The sequence below is a fragment of the Maylandia zebra genome, linkage group LG8, assembly GCF_041146795.1.
Source record: "Maylandia zebra isolate NMK-2024a linkage group LG8, Mzebra_GT3a, whole genome shotgun sequence".
Lineage (NCBI taxonomy): Eukaryota > Metazoa > Chordata > Actinopteri > Cichliformes > Cichlidae > Maylandia > Maylandia zebra.
Genome location: NC_135174.1, coordinates 20,602,341 through 20,621,294, shown reverse-complemented (window position 1 = coordinate 20,621,294; position 18,954 = coordinate 20,602,341). Strand labels below are relative to the sequence as shown.

The following is an 18,954-nucleotide window of genomic DNA, read 5'->3' as shown; positions in this document are numbered from 1 at the left end:
ATAACATTTCATTACCTCTGAATGCCCAGACATACTCAAGCTTGTGTCTGCTAATGGTGAAATAAACCTAAGAGACCTCAATGTATCACTTGAAAACGAGCTTTTTTTTCTTGTCGAATTTATTTGGTACAGTGGAACCTTGGGGGCAACGATTGAGAATCATTTGTTTTACGCTCCATTTCCAAAGATCTCAACGATCCAGCTGTGACACTGAAGCCCAATAACCAATCTTTTTTTCTTTTGTTTTTTTGGCCACGGTCGTTTTATTAACCCTCGGTGTGGATACCGTGTGTAATGAGTGGCTTTTGACAGAGAAGCTATGACAGGACCGTCTCCAGTAAAAGCCCGCTTAAAGTCAAGTAAATAAAGATAAGCAGTTGAAGATCTGTGGTTCTTCAATCTGATGGAGTGTCAGTTTCATTTTTGTTTACACAGAGAGAAACATGAGCCCAAGCATCAGCATAATTTATCGCATTCAGCAGTGGTTGCATTTATCATCTCTTAGACCAGCTCACTTCCCATTTCCAGCGATTTATTATTGTAAAACAAAAGCCTCTCCGATATGAATTCCAGTTTAAACCTGAGCCAAGGCTGAATTTTCCCCAAGTGCTTTAAGACCTTGAGCTTTTCTCTGACAATGACTCAGACAAATTTCCAAACTGATGGAGATTCCACACATTTTCACACAGACTCGAAAATGATCTTTCTTTATAACAATCAAAGAAAAAAATCAAATATTTCCTGCAGCCCTGTATGGGTTGTGCACGTTCTCTGTTTTCATCACATGACGCACAACAATTACTCTGCGTTAAAGTGCAGCAAATGTTTAGTGCAAACTGTGAGTACAGCAGCTCTTCGGAGAATTTGACTGTGGGAACTTGAACACTGCATTTCTCTCGCCTTTTAACTGTCAGTCAGCAGCTGGTTACGGCACACTCGTGTCATCTTGAGGTATCTTATCTATGCCAATCATGTACTGACAAATACACAGTACAGCTCAAGCATGCTCAACACTATCTCTTGCAGATGGGATAATTGTTCTGCAAACTTCATTCCAGTTTGTGTCACACTTCGCAGAGCAACAGATGGGAGTCTTTCCCATGTGTGACAATACAGTTGGCTGTTAAGAGTTTATAGAGGCCATGGGCTAATTAATTTAACTTTCATAACAAAGAAAACTTTCAGAAGCTACTTTTTAATGGTACTGCTGATCAGCTAGAGTTCAGTGTCCACTGCCTGGTGTTCAGTGCCCCCTCTGACTGAGGATCATGTCCACCGCCTGGGCCAGGTTGTCTACAGTGCCGTCAGCCGTCACCGCCGGGTGCCTCTCATCAATGGGCCTGAGGGAGGAGAAGCAAATGCACAGGTTTGAGGACCTGTATCGCAGGACAAAGGAAATCTTGGGCACAAAAGGGATGGTAAACAAGGACTAGCAGTTTGACGCAGTCGAGTGGATTAACAATGCTGAATGCATTATGTGGGGGGATAAAAACAAAACAAAAAAAAACCACAACAAAACACAACTGAAACGAAAAAGAAAGTTTGTTATCAAAACTGTCATCCTGTGTGGTAACTCTGGTTCTGTTAAGAGCTTGTTTAACAGCATTGTATTTTTAGTTCTTTTGGCTGCTCCCCTTACAATGTATCATCTGCCTCAATCACACCCTTTCCAAAGCATACCTACACTCTGAATGTCTTTGACTACATCCAGAGTACATCCACAGTCGTCATCCTTTGCCCAACATATTAGTTGATTTGAAGGTATTTCAGGGTAACAGTGGCTCCATAACCACACCTTTCTATCATATGTGCAGGCTACTACACCACAATTATAGTGCTGTTTTGTATCAAGGTTAGGATCAAATCGTAATATACTGTTAATCTGTGAGGCTGTAACAAAACACATTACTTCCACACATGGTAACAGACCGATTTCTCCAAACTTGCTGTTCAGCTGTGCTAATCTCGTGGCTCTGTGGCCCCTTGACTACATTGACCTCAAATTTTTGTTAAGACATTTAGAGACACCAGTGCAAGAGACACTTGCAGTATTCCCCTGACATTCTCATCAGCTTAATCGTTACTCTGCATTTAGGACAAATTAGCAAATGAACTAATGCCAAGGTGCTGAAAATGGTTTACCTCAGACTTGTGCACAGTCTTGTTCTACATTTGTAATTGGATGGACTGCACAGAAAGGGTTATTGTATTTACAGCACGCACACAGAAATGATGTTTACATTTTTTCCCATATAAAGTACCCTACATCAAAAGGTCACGGGCCAATGTCCAAAATTACCCTACCCATAATCCTGTTTCCACACGATTTCCTAAATTGTGGGAAAGCTGTGGACTTGGTCAAGACGGGCAAGGCTGTAGCTTCAACACTGGCTGCTGCCATTGTTTGGATCAAGGCCCAGTGATGGATGCAGATTTGGTTGTTTAATCAGCTGGTAGTGGAAATGTAATCCATTTGGTGTGGCACTAGGCCCAAGCTCACACGGAGGACCTCCTTTCCACCCAATTCCATCAAAAGACAGAGACGCCCCTTCATTCATCAGAACTGCCCTGGAGTCCTGCTCATTTATGGAGTGGTGCCTATAGACCCCCCCCCACCGGCCGCCTTGACCGGGCTCTGTGTGCTGCCTGTGTTCCTCAGTCACGGCTTGGAACTCCAGATGGGGACTCTTTGTCAGGCCCTGGGTGTGAGGCACACACCACCATTAATCCTGACTTCTGAGAGCTTACAGAGCCCCATGGCAAATATTTGTGAGCTGCCCAAGTGTAGTGACAGAAAGAAGAGGCCTGTGGTGGTGGAAATGGGGGAAGAGGTGCTGAATGCCGAAGCCACGCTGAATATGGCAAAGCAGTGCCATGTGTTTACGCATGTCTGTCAGCTGCCAGTGCTTGGGTTATGTGAGCTGGTCCACTAATGGTTGGGGTTTTATGTCTCCTGTGCTGGATTACTCCCGCACCCTTTTCTGCCCGAGGACTGATTGAGTTCACACACGCATGCACGTACAGGCATGAACGCACAAGCAACATAGGTTACGTGGCTCTTATGTTTCAAGAAGTGAAGCCAAAAGTATCAACCTCACTGTGTTTTCAACCCGATGCTTTTTTAAATCTCTCCCCGACTCCATCTTTTAGATAGATGCATGCGTGTGTATTCATTTTGCTGCCTTCCTCCCATTCCCATGAATAATGAAGAAGTAACCAGGTCAATGTGACCATGCAAAATTCAGCACAATACAGCTAGTGTTACCGGTGAGGTAATCTGCGGCTTGCTGTCCTTCAGGTCATTGCAATATCAATACACGTGAATAGATAGGTTTGGTCCCTGAGCCTGACTGACATTGCAGAGCCATCACATAGGGATGAGGTCAGCTATGAGGCAGGAGGTGGGGAGCAGCCAAGGCTTTAGTACAACACAGCTGCCCCTACGCTGAAAGAGCAAACTGCCTCATCAGATGGTTAGTAAATGATCACACGATTTGTGCTGCAAGTAGTGCAAGAAAAAAAAAAAAGATTAAAAAATCCAAAAGGAGCAGGTTGGCTAGTGGTGAACAAGCACAGCAGCTGATTTGACAAAAACGATTTTGACAGCTGATTAACACTCAAGCAAATCATCAATCAAGATGTCAAACACTTGTAGGCTCCAAATTTTTTTTTGACAGCTGAAAATTTGAATATCTTTGGTTTTAGACAGCTAAAGACCTCACATTGGGCTCTAGGAAGATTAAATGCTGATCAAAAAGGAAAAGTGGAGCTTTAAAGTTGGGTTCTCTAATGCTGTCGATCCTTTAAAGCTATGAATGCCCCATGTGATTCTTGCAGGTTGTCACAGGACTTGCTTCCAAAATAACAAATCAGTTGTGAGTGATTCGAGTGTGATATGACATATACAGTATAAAACTTGACACTATTAAAAACACTTTATTTGCAGCCACTGGTTGTTCCTCCGTGAAAAGAAAGTAGATAAGAATGACTCATGTAGTGAGTGCATTTGTTTGTGAAAGTCTGCTGTGAGTCAGAGACACACAGGGACGAGGTAAGATATAGAAATAAAGAAAAGGACTCTTGTTTAACCTGAAGAGAAGAGGGCGGCTTCACCTTTGTTTCGTTTCGTTTAGATGCATTCAGCTGACTCCTGAGGTAACTGACCGCAGGGTGAGAGAGCATGAAAACGCTCTCGCTGGTTAATGCTTAACTCGCCTCGTGCACAGAGGGAAGCAAAACCGTCACATATACCCGATTTCGATTTATACTTGTCTCTTAACCTCTGCACCTCTGCTGAGCAGGCATTTTGCTTGACACAATACTGACGAAAAAACAAAACAAAAAAAAAAAAAAAATCAGGTTAGCAGCGCGCAACTCTCGGTGATATTTTGGTGTGAAGGCGGTTACATACTGAGCAACTCAAGCTAGAAATATCTGGGTTTCCTGTGATTTGACTGTAGGACAAAAGGCAACGTTGAAGCTTTGATCTAACTTTTAATGGCTGCTATTAATGGTGTAGTCAAAGAAGCATAAGCTAGTATAAAATCCAAACTGCCTACATGAAATATGGCTCCTATTAGACAGAAATTAGCATTTGTTAGCAATGAAAGAGGCTGGCTACTCAGTGTAGGCTTTAAAAGTAGTACCGTTTAACTTTGGGAGGTTCTTCTGATCAGTGTGTTTGCGCACTCTTAAGTAGGAACATGGGTGTGACAAATTCAGCCAAATATTTCAATATTTCAGCCACGTTGCATACTTTATGACTTGGCTTTCCGAGTCATCATGAGAATTTTCCCAGTTGGAAATCTGTCACAAAAAGTCACAACTCTAAAGAGGGCTGAAGTTACCAAGAAAGTATACTGAAAGTCATAAAAGCATTTAAAAACAAACCCACAACAAGAAACAGGAATAACCAATAAAAGCTTACCAATAGAGACATCACATAGCAACTAACTCAATGAAATGACATAGTTATCACACTGCTCCTCTAATAAATAGGAGCTACAGGGTATCATTGTAGGCTTTGTGTAAAGTGAGTTGCCACCTAGCAACACAGGGAAGATAACACTGAAAGTAAAGAGTCACTCTGCAAGTGAAAGGTGGAAAAACAGTCAACCCAGGCCAGTGTGTTGTTTTCATGCCAGACTAGTGAAGGCAGCAGGAGCTGAAACGCAGCCTTTTTTCCACTATAAAGACGATGATATTAAATATAACCTGAGGGAGATCACGTCTTGATGACATTCATAGCCTTTATGTTGAGCCAAGCCGTGTGGGTGACATAAGATGCAGGCACATGACAAAGCTCTCTACCTTCACCCTGGGGACAGGGAGAAAAGGTGTGCAGCTGCTCGCGTTTCCTGCTGCACGGTGCCGCTTTAGCAGCGTCGGCCTGGAGGGTGAAAATGTGATCCGTTTGACTGACTCTGTTGTAAATAAAATGCCACAAGACCGAGTGAAGATGTAGCGGGGATCGTCGACACCAGCGATGCTACAGCCTGGTTTTATTACAATCCGCTCCGAGCTTCACTTTTCCTATCTTTCTGTTCTCTTTTACCTGATAGGTACAAAAGCACAGATAACATCCTTGAAATAATACAGCTGCACCTTCTTAGGAAAAACAGCCCAACTGAACAGAGGAAACCACCATGTTACGTGCATGTTATGGCAACAGAAGTGACAGATGCTAACTTGAAGCCTTCACATCCTCTGCCGAGTTTGTGGCAGTGCAGCGACCGTTATCACTTCACTTTACAAAAGGCTACATAATGTTGAATCATGATCAGCAAACAGCTGCGGCATGGTTTTCACACTTTACGCAGATTAACGGTTCTTTCCAATCGAGCTGGACACAAAAGGGGGTTCCCTGGTTGCGGCGCAAAGAGCTACTTGATTATTTTTTTCCATCCTGTGGCTGTACGAAAACCTCCTGTGAGTACGAGCGATGACTGTGAGCGTGTGTGAGAGAGAATCCTGACCTGCTGAAAACCACCTACTGGAAACTTTCTGCCTTTCACAATAACAAAAACATCCAATGCTACGTGAACAGGATGCAAACCATAAATTTTTTTATGTCCTCAACGACTACTTAGGACATAAACTTTTAGACATTATAGATTAGACTGACTCTTTATATTTGGTGTGACGCTCATCGCTTTGAAATCTATTTAATGAATTATAAAAGGTTTTGCTGCTATGGTTTAGGTGCTAATTTGTGGAGTCATCTTAGGTGATCCGGTGGGAGCAAAGGGAAAAAAAATATATATCTAAATTTTAGCTTTTAAGAAGCCATTACCTTCAACATTTAACAGCTGTCCTTGTCAGTGTTGTGCTAAATATGCAAAGCCTTACGTGACCCAGATCTAACCACACTGTTTTCATCTGTGTGCTGTTATTATTAGCAGCACTGCTGATGACTTGCTGAATTGTCTTTTTGTGCGTATATCTCAGGGCGCATGGGTGTTATGCTAGCTCTGAGGTGCTGCTGAGTCACCTGCATCAGATAAAGAAAATGCAAGTACAACCATGCATACCCACTTGCTAAAACAAATCCTAACAAAAAAAATGGTTACAGCAGAATCCAGGCAAAGGCCCAAATCCCTCTAGCCAAGCAGCTTGTCAATTGGTAATTGCAAGAGGGATTGGTTCCCCATTGAAACGGCTACGGGTCTGTGTTCATGTATTTAAGAGGCAGTGCCATGTTTCAGCCTGCCATCTGTGGGCTACAACTCGCTCTACTCTCCCACTCTCACTCATTTCCTCTTCTCTTTCTCACGGGTGGAAAAGTACTGTTGAAGGAGCTCAGTGACTGAGGCCTGCTTGGTTCCTTTGTCTTACCGTGGGAGTCTGGTCTCACTGCAAAAAAAAAGCTCAGGTTAATTATTAATATCTCATTGACTTATAACGCACAGCAGGCTTTAAAAGAGCTTGCAGGCAGGGGGAAGCTAACACCCATGGGTGGGGAGGCTTCTATAACCTCTTTGTGGCTACTGCCACTTCAATCTATGACCTCAATTCAATATATGGCACACTATCAGGTGTTCGGATTACACATTACTACGATACTAAAAACAAAAATGAAACAAGCTTTTGAGATTTTGTTGAAGACGAGTCTCACTTTGCCTTTCAACTGTTCAGTTCAGCTTTGTTACTTCTTGGATTTATGACTAGGTAATTGATCATAGGGCTCTCTTATCTGTCACATAAGACAGGACAGCAAACTCAGGACCCCATGTAAATGATTTAAACTCTATATTTAACTGTATAACAAACAGTAAGACTGTTGGGTTTAAAAAGGGGGGGGGGTTTCAGCAACCTGGAAACCACCTAACAGCTTTTTACACATACATTTAAAGTTTTTGATGTTTTTAAAAAAAAAATTGGCATGATGCTTTTCTGACAGATTGTAGGTGAATGTAGGGCTCCTCCAGCTTGTATGTAGAAATGTCCTTGGACAAGACACTGAACCTTGAGCCTCCCAACGCTTTCATTGGAGTGAGATTGTGTGAATGTCAGAATAAAATTTTAAGTGCTTTATGAATGGGTGTGTAATTGGGATAATGATGCTTGTAGTAAAAACATTTTGAATGACAAATCAGACTGGAAAAGGGTATGTATAGTTTTTATATACCCATCATGGTCATAAACATCATAGTAATTTGGGGTTTTTAGATTATTAATGTGAACTCTTCTTCTTCCATAGTGAAATTGTCACCCAGTCTACAATGGGACATCTTTGACTTTGAAAGAAAGTTTGAATTTATTTTGGATTTTCTCTAATCTACACAGGTTCAAACATATGCATACGCTCAGGTGGTGCTGAAGGTTCTACAATGTCTTTTAATTTGATGCTGCTGCCATGAAATAAAACTTTTATGGTGGTTTTAAGACTTGTTTTATGCATTTAGATGCATAATTGCTAAAAGTACGTGCTAGGTGGTTGCTAAGCAATAAGATGGAATCAAAATATGTGATATAGATAAGAACCTTGACAGACTTAAGATGTAGTTCTGTGCCAAGTTTGGTTGCTCAACTCCAGATTGTGTACGTGTAGTTGGTAGACAAAGAAACAAATACAAAAAAAGATTTTGCGATAGCCAAAGTATAGCTACACAAATCTGTATCTTACCAAGTATGGATTGTCTGGAAACACCATGCTAAATTAGCATTTATTTTTTGGAGCAAGTATGCTTGCATCAATTCAGATCCACAATTTTGTACAAATAATTTACAATAACAGTTTCAGTTGGCATCATGATTGGCTGATTTTGGTTGCACGCTACAATTGGAAAATTTAAAAGGACTGACCACAGTAGTGAAAAACTAGAATGATAAATAAAGCAGTTACAATTTAGGCCCATCCGCTCCGCATTTGGAATACACTGGGCATAAAGATGGAAAATTAGGAAGTGGCCCATTGCATGATGGGGCTCAAGTAGCTGTTAGCACGAGCAAGAACTAACAAGCGAGTCTCTTTTTTTCCAGTGGAAATGAACACCCATTTCTAGAAACATGCAGCAAAAGAAATCCAACTAAAAAACACAGCTTTCATGTGTTATCTGTTAAATAGAAGGGAAATCCAACAGTGGAAATAGGAACCTTATGCAACACACATTTATCCCAGTTTACCATGCATCCTGCCAAGGCCCTGCTGCTGACTGACAAAGGAGATGCTGAGAGTTGTTAATGGCTTGTCAGACATCACTGTGCTTATCTGTATGCTTCTGATGATGCATAATGTCAAAATTACTTTAGAATTATGCCTTATTCGGTCAGTCTAATAAGAAATGAACACAGATTTATATACAACCCATTCTGTACAGTCAGGTTTATACATTTATATATAAAGCTAACAGGTTAGAACGTGCTAGCTTTAGTTCCTCTGAACATCTGGGTGGACTTGGACACAAAAGAGGGCCCCTGTGGATTTAGCTTTAGCTCAAAGGCCACGTTGTGCACATGTCACGCATCCCTTTGCTGGTGTAAAGAGTCAGTGTTCTTGTGGTGCACAGATAAACAGACCTAAATGACACATTTAGAAACACTGTAGCTGACAAATTCACAGCCCACAGCCTCAGCGGAGAGGAGTGCACTTCGATAACTTCACTTCCTTCCCACACAGACAAAACTAATGTGTTAAGAGTGGTTAAGAGGACAGGGTGTGGGACTGCGCTGTTACACGAGACACTATGAAGTGCCTGCACTCTTTTCTACAAAGCAAAATGCTGCACAGATCAAGACAATGCAAAGCGAAAATGTGACTCAAGCGTAACCTGCTCAGGCAAGACTACACATTCAATTCAGTTTAGTGTGCTTGAAGGAGAGAATTAAAGGCATTATCTTAGGTAATCTACATTTCATAACTGTCTAGGTTAAAGGAAGGCCTTGCAGTCATACATGAAACCATGACCATTATCATATGTGCTGATCTATATGTCGTGAGGAGGACTGAAAGCTAAGCTAAGCTGAAATACATAATGTATCTGGGAGCCATCCCAGAAATGACCACAAAATAAAAGCTAACTGGCACCAACAGTCCAGCAATAATCAATTTCAACATCATGCCAATATAGATTTAAAAGCAAATATTTTCAGTCAAACTGCCAGATCTGATCACCATATGGAGGAGGTCCAACTTAAATTTGGATCACTTCATTTTTATTAGACAGCCATTCAAATACAGGCAAATGATTTATGAGGAATAGTGCCAAGTTACAGCATGTGGTCTCTTAGGAAGCAGGAATACAATTAACCTGCCCTAAATATGCTAGTAATATTGGGGTTATTATACTAATTCTGTCCACTTTATTATATTAAGCTGACAGCAAACATTTTTCTACTTGAAAAGCCTTCTCTTGTGTTTGCTGAGGCTGATTGGCCATTTGCTTTCTTAATGAGCTGTCTTTCCTTTCATTCACTGCACTCACAATGGCTTTATTTTCAAGACTTCATTACAGGTTTCAGTGGAAATCTGCTCAGGATATCCACACTAATCACAGGTTATGTGCCACTCAGAGAGAGCCAGTTCAGTCTGGGCTGGGAAGGTTTCTCTGGACTGGTCTGCTGGTGGACAACTGTACAGTGTATTGTAGTCTGTTAAGCTGTTAAAATCCTTTGGTGCTTACTCACAGATTAATTGTACCATCACTTTTGGATTAAGCCAAATTCTTTTTCTACTCTCAGACTTGTTGGTTCTGATCATACTAGCAGTTAAAATCATAGCTTGGAATATTTGCATACTAACGCATTGGATGAGAACTGCATGTCCTCAGGGATATTACTCATTGCACAATGTTGCAATGTTGCAAGCTCATAGAAACTTCATTGACAACATCCATGTTCGTGAAATATGCCATATGCCAAGCATTTATCGTTTTTTTTGACATATTCTTGTCTGTCAAAGAGCATTTTCAAAAACTGTTAGCTTTTCTTCTAGTTATCTCATTACTACACTATCATGTTTCACTCAGTTCTCATGAATCTCAGTTTACCTATGCGTCAACTGTAATATCCGTCTAGTAGCCTTAAAGTCAAAGAATCTGACAGTTACAGAACATCCCAGTTGGAGAAAGTTGCTACATAAGAATAACCGAAAACACCTTTGGACTAAACTAAAATAAAGACTAAATACAAGTGCAAAATTACTGCTTTAATTTGAGTACATTTTACAACAATATTGAAAGAACTGCTTGTAAGACATATAATACCATACATAGTGCCTGTGGGTACAACACAAGCAGGTTTTCTTTCAAATTGTTTCCTAGGTGAGGTATGTGAACACTAGTTCATGCGGAAAGGAGCTAGCACACAGCTCAGAGTTCCCACAGAGTGTTCTTAGGTGACTGAACACATGAAAAGGCTATTATTGAGGCTCATAAAGCCAAAAATAAATACATTTTAAAAATCAGCAGAGCGATATCAAAGGTAAACCTAGTAAATGACACATGACCTGGGAGACCAAGACTGCACAGAGAGTGAAGAGTGTTCTCATCAAGAGTAAAGTTCATGGCACCCTTTTTCACCTTTAGATGCCTTTCAAACATGTTGGTGGCGAATGTGTTGTGGGCGGGGGAACATACAGCTTTCGTCGCGCTTGCTGATAGACAGGAGTACGCTTTTACACCCTCGTATACTCTATATGTTCAAAAGGCAACACCCGCCACACCCTTCTTCTATATAGATGCAAAGCAACAGCTAACTAAAAGAGGCTACTCTGTTGTCTCTATTATTTTTTTTTTATTAAAAAGCCACAAAAAAACGAGGAAAAATGTAATTCTAAATGTTTTGTGAACCATTTTAATTCATTGTCTTTTACTCTTTCTACTACGCTTGCAAAAACTGTAGAAAAGCTGTGCTTCTGTCTAAATATTTATGGACATGATTGTACTTGGTGTGCCCACAAAGGCAGGAGTGGAGATATTTCTGGAATGATCGGTGGAATCTCAAACGCTGGAACAACATGGGGTTTTCCTGTTCTTTACACTGTGCCAACAAGGGCCATGAATGCAGCATTGAACTAATGAACCGTTCTTTCTTTAGCATGTTCTTTTGCAAACATGCATAAGTCAGCATCTTGATGCATTCTCAATCATCCAGGAAAGTAAATCTCCAAAAGTTGATTCTGTTCATCTGGACGTAGCGTTTTGTGAGAGAAACGTTTCGTCACTCATCCAAGTGACTTCTTCAGTCTCAGCTGACTGCAGGTTTCCCCAAATCTTATAAAAAGTACATTTGCATAATGACTGAAACCAGCCCACTGAAGGGACAATGGGCTGGGAGGTCAGTCTTCTCATGATAGTACTTTCTATCATGAGAAGATTTTGTCACTACTCAGTGATGAAAATACTTATGAGCCCCTGAAACGAGACCCAGGAAGTGGCTACAGGAAGAGGGTGATAGACTGTCTGACGCAGTTAGAACAAGACAAGGCTATTGACCGGACCTCATACCACAGGCTGTACCCAGGGGAGTCTACACCAAGTCTGTATGGTTTACCGAAAATACATAAACGGTGCACCTTTAAGACCGATTGTCTGCATGATCAACTCTGTCACCTATAACACCTCCAAGTTTCTGGCTTCGATCCTCAACCCGCTGGTGGGCAGCTCTGAACACCACATCCAGAACACCCTAGATTTTGTTGAGAAGGTGAGAGCTGTCATTATGGAGGCAGATGAAACCATGGTCTCGTACGACGCTACATCTCTCTTCACTTGCATCCCAGTCACGGAAGCGTTGGAGGTAGTCCGTAAGAGATTACAGGATGACACCAACCTCAGCAACAGGACCACTCTCAGCATCGACCAAGTGTGTTTGCTTTTGGAACTGTGTCTTCATTCCACCTACTTCACATACAAGGATCAGTTCTACAGGCAGAAACATGGGTGTGCCATGGGTTCCCCAGTTTCACACATTGTGGCCAATTTGTACACGGAAGAAGTGGAAAAGAGGGCTTTGCTTTCCTACCCTGGAACACCACCAAGCCGGATATGTGGATGACACCTGGGTGAAAATCAAATCTCGGGATGTACTACATTTCACGGATCACATTAACTCGGTGGACCGACACATCAAATTCACCAGGGAGGATATGAAAAGTGGCAGGTTAGCCTTCTTAGACTGTGAGATTGCCATCAGTAATGGGGGATATCTAAAAGCTGACGTGTACACAAACTGGGTGTCATCAGGACGCTACAACACAGCGCGAACACCATCCCCACTGACACAGCGGCCAGGGAGACAGAAGAACAGCACATCAAGAAGGCCCTGAGTAAATGTGGTTATCCCAGCTGGACTTTTGTCAAAGTGGGAAAGGCACCTAAAGAAAGCTCCAGCCGATCCAGGAGAGAAGGACAACCGCTGCCCAAGCGAAAACCTATAGTGATCCCATATGTGTCAGGAGTATCGGAGCAGTTGAGATGCATTTTTTCAAAACACCAGGTCTCTGTGGCTTTTAAACCCCAAAACACGCTGCACCAAAAATTGGTCCACTCCAAGGATCGGGTCCTCCGACACAAACAGAGTAACATAGTGTACGCTGTTAAGTGCAGGAGGATTGCCAGGATTTATACATCGGGGAAACCAAACAACCTCTGGCGAAGCGGATGGCACAACACAGAAGAGCTACCTCATCAGGCCAGAACTCTGCAGTCTATTTACACCTACAGGCCAGTGGACACTCTTTCAATGATGAGGATGTACACATCCTGGACAGGGAGGAACGCTGGTTTGGGGGCGGAGTCAAGGAGGCCATTTACGTGAAAAGGGAAAGACCATCTGTGAATCGAGGAGGGGGCCGAGGGGTCATCTTTTGCCATCTTACAATGCTGTGATTGCAGCCATTCCCCAACTCTCTGTGAATGGTACTCATGGCCATTGATTAGTGGCCATTGATCAGTGGGTTTTGGTCAGTGGTTGTTGATCAATGGTCATGAGAATTTGCATAATTATGATTAAGGAACTGACCTCCCAGCCCATTGTCCCTTCAGTGGGCTGGTTTCAGTCGTTATGCAAATGTACTGTTTATAAGCTGGGGAAACCTGCAGTCAGCTGAGACTGAAGAAGTCACTTGGATGAGTGACAAAACATTTCTCCCACAAAACGCTACGTCCAGATGAACAGAATCAACTTTTGGAGATATGTCAGCATGTTTGTTTTAGTAAATACAGTAGAGCATTGGCTTGGTGCAAGCCATAAAATTACTGTAGGGACAGTAATCCATGTATGGTAAGCACATGGCCACTAACCCAACCCACCCCCCAACCCCGCTATGCTTCTTTCCTGTTGTGTCCCTCGTTGACGGCCACAGACAGAAAGGGCATGAACCAGGGTGCGGTTTCAGCAAACTATTTCATAGTTTGTATCATCAGGGACTAGTTCCATCTTGAGAGCTTCAATCTGGCTCAGCCTGCTTGTTTCCACACATTCCCATTAGCAGCCAAGCGTTAGCCGCAGAGAGAGTTTCACAGTGTAAACCACTCTGACGATGGTTGCTGCTGTGTGAAAATGTTTGCTGTGTGCTCTTTGCCAGATTCCAACTGGAATCCACTATGGGCTTCCTCTGGCGCCCATTCAAAACACCTATCAAAGCTGTGCCGGTATCCCACTCTTTGCTGCATAGCTTTCTCCCCGGCACAAGCACACACGCCAGCGCTGAGGGTGTATGCACACGCAGCACATGGGGAAACGGCAGTAGCAATTAAACTGGTTTACCACTGCTGCATGCAGAAACAGCATGATGTGAACCTGCTTTTATGAAGCTTCAAAGCTTCCCAGTTCTGCGCTGATGCAGTTCCTTGAAGATAAGAGAACAGAAACAAAGAACACACGATCGGTCACAGGAACAGGCTGCTGTAGATCACTATTGAAAAAGGTAACATACGCTTGAAAGAGGAAAACAAGGGCATCATACTCATAACCTTACTGCTCAGTAACATTTTTTAATTATAAACGCCAAGCTCACAGCTTATTTGGGTTTTTTTTGTACTTCCACAAAATAATTACCAAAAAACCCCCCCAAAAAAACCACATTGACCCACCACTCATTCGCTAATATTGCTTTTATAATAAAGTGGCCCTTTATGCTCACTTCCATCGTGTTTCATAATTAAAGGTAATCCTTATTATTTTTTATGCAGCTCTTAGGTCGTCACCTGTCGCCATAAAACCCTTTCACCTTCCTTAAAGCTATTTTTCTTTTGATTGGCTGTCCCTCATAAACAAGGATATTAGCCTATGCTGTTCTCAGTTACATACGCAGACCTTTAATTTAACACTATTGTAACAGTGCATACAGATAATAAAGGCTTGATATGGCCACTTTATAGTCATTCAAACCATTATTAAAGAAGCAAAATGGTTGGGACAAACCTGCAGGGAACACTGCAGTTGTGACACTTTACTTCAGGTCGCTGTTTTGGTTTCTAGGCGTAAAGAAAATTCCCCGTTTCAGTTCAGCTTCGCTGCTTGTGTCAATCCTGTTTACTCCCGCGGCAGATAAATGTTTCCTCCCGATACCAAATGGCAGACAAACAAATTGAGTGCCTAGTTGGTGATGAGCGTAACACTTAGCAGCCAAGGACCCAGACACCAGCTCTCTGAAGAAGTGTTGCTTTTGCATAGACTTGCGATTATCAGCTGGCCATAAACATTACTCCAAATGAATGCTAAAGCTGCTTCATGTTAGCTGGCAAGTGTTTCCTAACAAGTTAAAAAGGTGATAATTAGTCAATATCAGGTTTACAGCTTGAATCCATGTGACTATGAAATCCATTAGCTTTAATACCAAATGTTGCATATAATTGGCCCATTTCGCTGGGAAAATGTGTGTTTTTTTTTTTAAGTACAATTATGCATAATTGTCCAATCAATTATTGTTACAATCTGCATTTCAGGCCAACATCAGTCCAAGAGCTTTTTCCTACACACAGCAGAGCTTCATCAGAACAATAATTTAATTTGTGTTTTTAAAATTACACCTGAAACCTAACCAACTACTGATTTCTGATTTTCAATAGCATAAACAGCAGTTATGGATAAAGTGTAATATGGATGGTATTCAGTAACCACTGAAATTTCATATACAGCTATAATGTTCTGACTGCCATTAAGCATGTAACTTGAGAAGTGAAAGCCTGAGTGGGGTTTGGAGCAGAGCTCAGTGTCTGTGGATTGTTCCCATGCAGCTGATTAACATCAGCAGTCCGATCTCTATACTCTCAGTGTAATTTCCACCCACTTTTCAGTGGTAGGCCCCTCTTTGCAAACCTGGTCTACATTAAAGAGCAAAGGGTTCTCTGGCTCCCTTGAGGTGCATTAACTTTCACTCGTTATATACAAGAACAAGGGAAATTTGACTGCTAGCAGAACTGCCAATTACAAATGCCCTTATGTTGTGCCTATAGCTCACCAACTAGTCCAGCAAAGTCACGTTGCTAGCTCCACTTTTGAATTTAATCAAAATGAGCCACATATATAAGAAAATACATCTTATTTAACACTAAAGTGAGCACTTAAGTGCACATAAAACCCTCTTATCGTATAGGTTTACTATAACATGTATCCATTAAGTTCTATTTGATACTTTAAAAAACTACAGACTTTAGCTTTTAACACATTAAAGGTCAAAGACACACATATAGCTTCAGAATGAGCGAGGCACAATTTTGGCTCTTCATCCCTGAAGCAGCCAACAAAAACAAAACAAAACCGGCTTGTGAACCAACTTCAAAGGATGTAAAACTTTAGAGAGGATTTTTTAAAAGTAGACACTCAAAAAAAAAAAAAAGAAAAGAAAAAAAAGCTTAAAGTTGTCCAGAGCTATGAGTATGTCAAGTGAAAAGCATTTTCACACAAGCTGATACGATTTGATTTGTATCTTTTTCCCTTCCTGTCTTGTCACCGAGTCTGGGGTATTTGAATCCGTAATTTCTCCGAGTGTGATGGGAACTGGAGGCCTGCGCAGCATCTGGTTGACTTGGAAACAGCTGTGTTTTCACAGTTATGACTGAGGGTTTATAGCCGCTCAAAGCGAGCCTGGGTTCACCGGGCCCGTTTAGCTAAACAATGTTAAATCTCAAGTCTCCCCCCACTACTCAAATTCCCACTGAAACACTGTTAATGTCAAAGTTACTCCTCTTCCTCTCAGAGAACGTGTAAAGTCAGCAAGTCTGGGCACTCCGAGTTCTGGGTTATTATTAAGTTTCCCATGTTTAATAAACAAAGACAGTTCGCTTTAGGTGTCATAAATGAACAGCCTTTATACTCTGTTCCTAGTTGTGGGCAAAAGAATACACAAATACTGTGAGGCTCTTCTGTTATTACTGTTTCACACCCACATGATGTGCTGTTCAGAGCTGCTATTGCAGCAATACATTCGAAACACAGATGATTTCTTAATCATTCATAATAACAGTTTTGGTTTCCTTTGAGTCATTATATTGCTCTGCTCAGCTCTCCCCAGATAAACCCCTTTGATAATACTAATAGCAATAAATCCACAGCTGATAAACAGCATGTCATAGAACCCAACACTAGTTTCACACATGTTCCTCTGCTAATCTATAACCAGATGCTTTCTCCACAAAACATAGTTAGGCAGTGATATAATTTAAGCCCTTTTACCCTGTTTAGTAGAATTGACACTGTTCAGAGTGTCAGCACACTGGAGCTCAACCGAGCTGCTGGGAGTAGACTATGAAGTCACACAAACCAGATGAATTCATGTGCTTACTCCACTGAGACTCTACAGTAGAAAAAGTTCAGCCCACTTGGCTTCTAAGCTAAACATGCAGAGATGTGCAGGTCTGTCTTTCTCTCTCTGAACGAATGACTGCCCAGACAGAGGGCAGCTTTTATAATGAGTGACCATGCTCTTAGCTAAGGATTAATGCTGAGTGATGCTCAAGCAGATTACTCAGCGTTCTCTGGTCACATGACTGCAACCTGCATGCCAGTCTACGTTGGCAGGGCAGGTAATAAAGAAGAGCACTCGTCAGATTGATGCGTGGTTTGCAGGCAATTTAAATATTTCCATATTCATATTCTGTTGCATGCATCTGACAGCTACAGTTGCTAGCTATCCATCTTTACATAAGGGTTACTCACGTTAAGACAAAGGTAAACATTAAAAGCCCACAATTTTGTTTGTAGCAATTATTTTACTTTGGGGAAAACCTGCATAAGCTGCAAGAGTAAGGTAGAAATAAAAAAAAAAAAAAACGTCATCACTTTTCTCACATATCCTTAAACATGCATATAAAGGGTAAAGCATTTATATTACTTACCAGAACTGCAGACATACTAAAATTATAGTAAACAGTACATATGGCATAATGTAGTTCTATACCAGCATCCTCTCTTACACCCAGAAACTCTTCTCTTTTCTTAAACTGTAAGTACCACATGGTTCTAAAATAATCAACCATAAATTTCCGTAATTACACCATAAGGAAGGCGTCCCAGTACTCCCCAGATTTGGGACTATAAACCCTTTGGTGACTACGACCTTGCGGGCAACGAGCATCTACATGTGGAGAGAATAAAGCTTTTTCTGGCAGATTTAATCAAATAAACAAATCTGAGGATTTAAGAATATGGTGGCTGACTCACAGGAAGCCTGTTCATTACAAAGGAAACATTGCGCCCCAAATCTGGTGTAATGCTGCCCCCGTGTGGACAAACTAAGCAGCTTCTTGCAAGGACATTTTTTTCCAAATGCACTCACAGAAACCCTAATAGGTACACTTTGCTAGTACTAGTTGAACCCCATGTTGCTTTGAGAACTGCCTTGATTCGTTGTGGCATAGATACAACAAGGTGCTGGAAACATTGCTCAGAGATTTTTGTGTGTGAATTGTGGCCTTAGGTTCATTTTCTTAGCTTACAAGAGAGGCAGCCAGTGTGGTCAATCAAGGTTTGACGTGTTGTGCGTTCAGAGATGCTCCTCTGTATACCTTCGTTGTAATTGGTGGTTATTGGATTAATGGTTACGGTCTTCCTATCGGCTCCAGCAGTCTCTCCACTGACCTCTGGTTTCAACAAGGTACTTTTTACCCTGCCGCTCACTGGATATTTACTCTTTTTAGGGCCTGTAAACTGCACACTTGGTTGCGTGGGAAAATCCCATTGGATCAGCAGTTTCTGACCAGCCTGTCTCACAACAACATCCACAGCACGATCAAAGTGACTTAAATTGCCTGTCTTCCCCATTCTGATGCTCAAATTCAACCTTAGTAGGCCGTCTTGATCACATCTTCATGCCTAAAATACACTGATTTGCTGCCATGTGATTAAATGAGTAGATATTTGTTAATAACCAGCTTACGTACCATCTGTGAAACAAAAAATTAAATGAAATAAAATGAAATGAAAAGAAGAGTAGCAGCAACATGGCCGATGACAATATTTACTTCTATTATTTTTATCTTTAATAACCATATAATTAAACAGATAAGTAAA

General features: G+C 41.5%; 1 protein-coding gene across 1 annotated transcript in view; it reads right to left on the bottom strand.

Moving 5' to 3' along the window:
* Positions 1-515: 515 nt before the first annotated feature.
* lhpp (phospholysine phosphohistidine inorganic pyrophosphate phosphatase) overlaps positions 516-18,954 on the bottom strand; it is a 22,890-nt gene continuing 4,451 nt past the window's right edge. Inside the window, exon 9 of the mRNA XM_004561191.5 lies at positions 516-1,340. Coding sequence (XP_004561248.3) covers positions 1,244-1,340 — 97 coding nt within the window. The 3' untranslated portion in view covers positions 516-1,243. The remainder of the gene's footprint in view (positions 1,341-18,954) is intronic.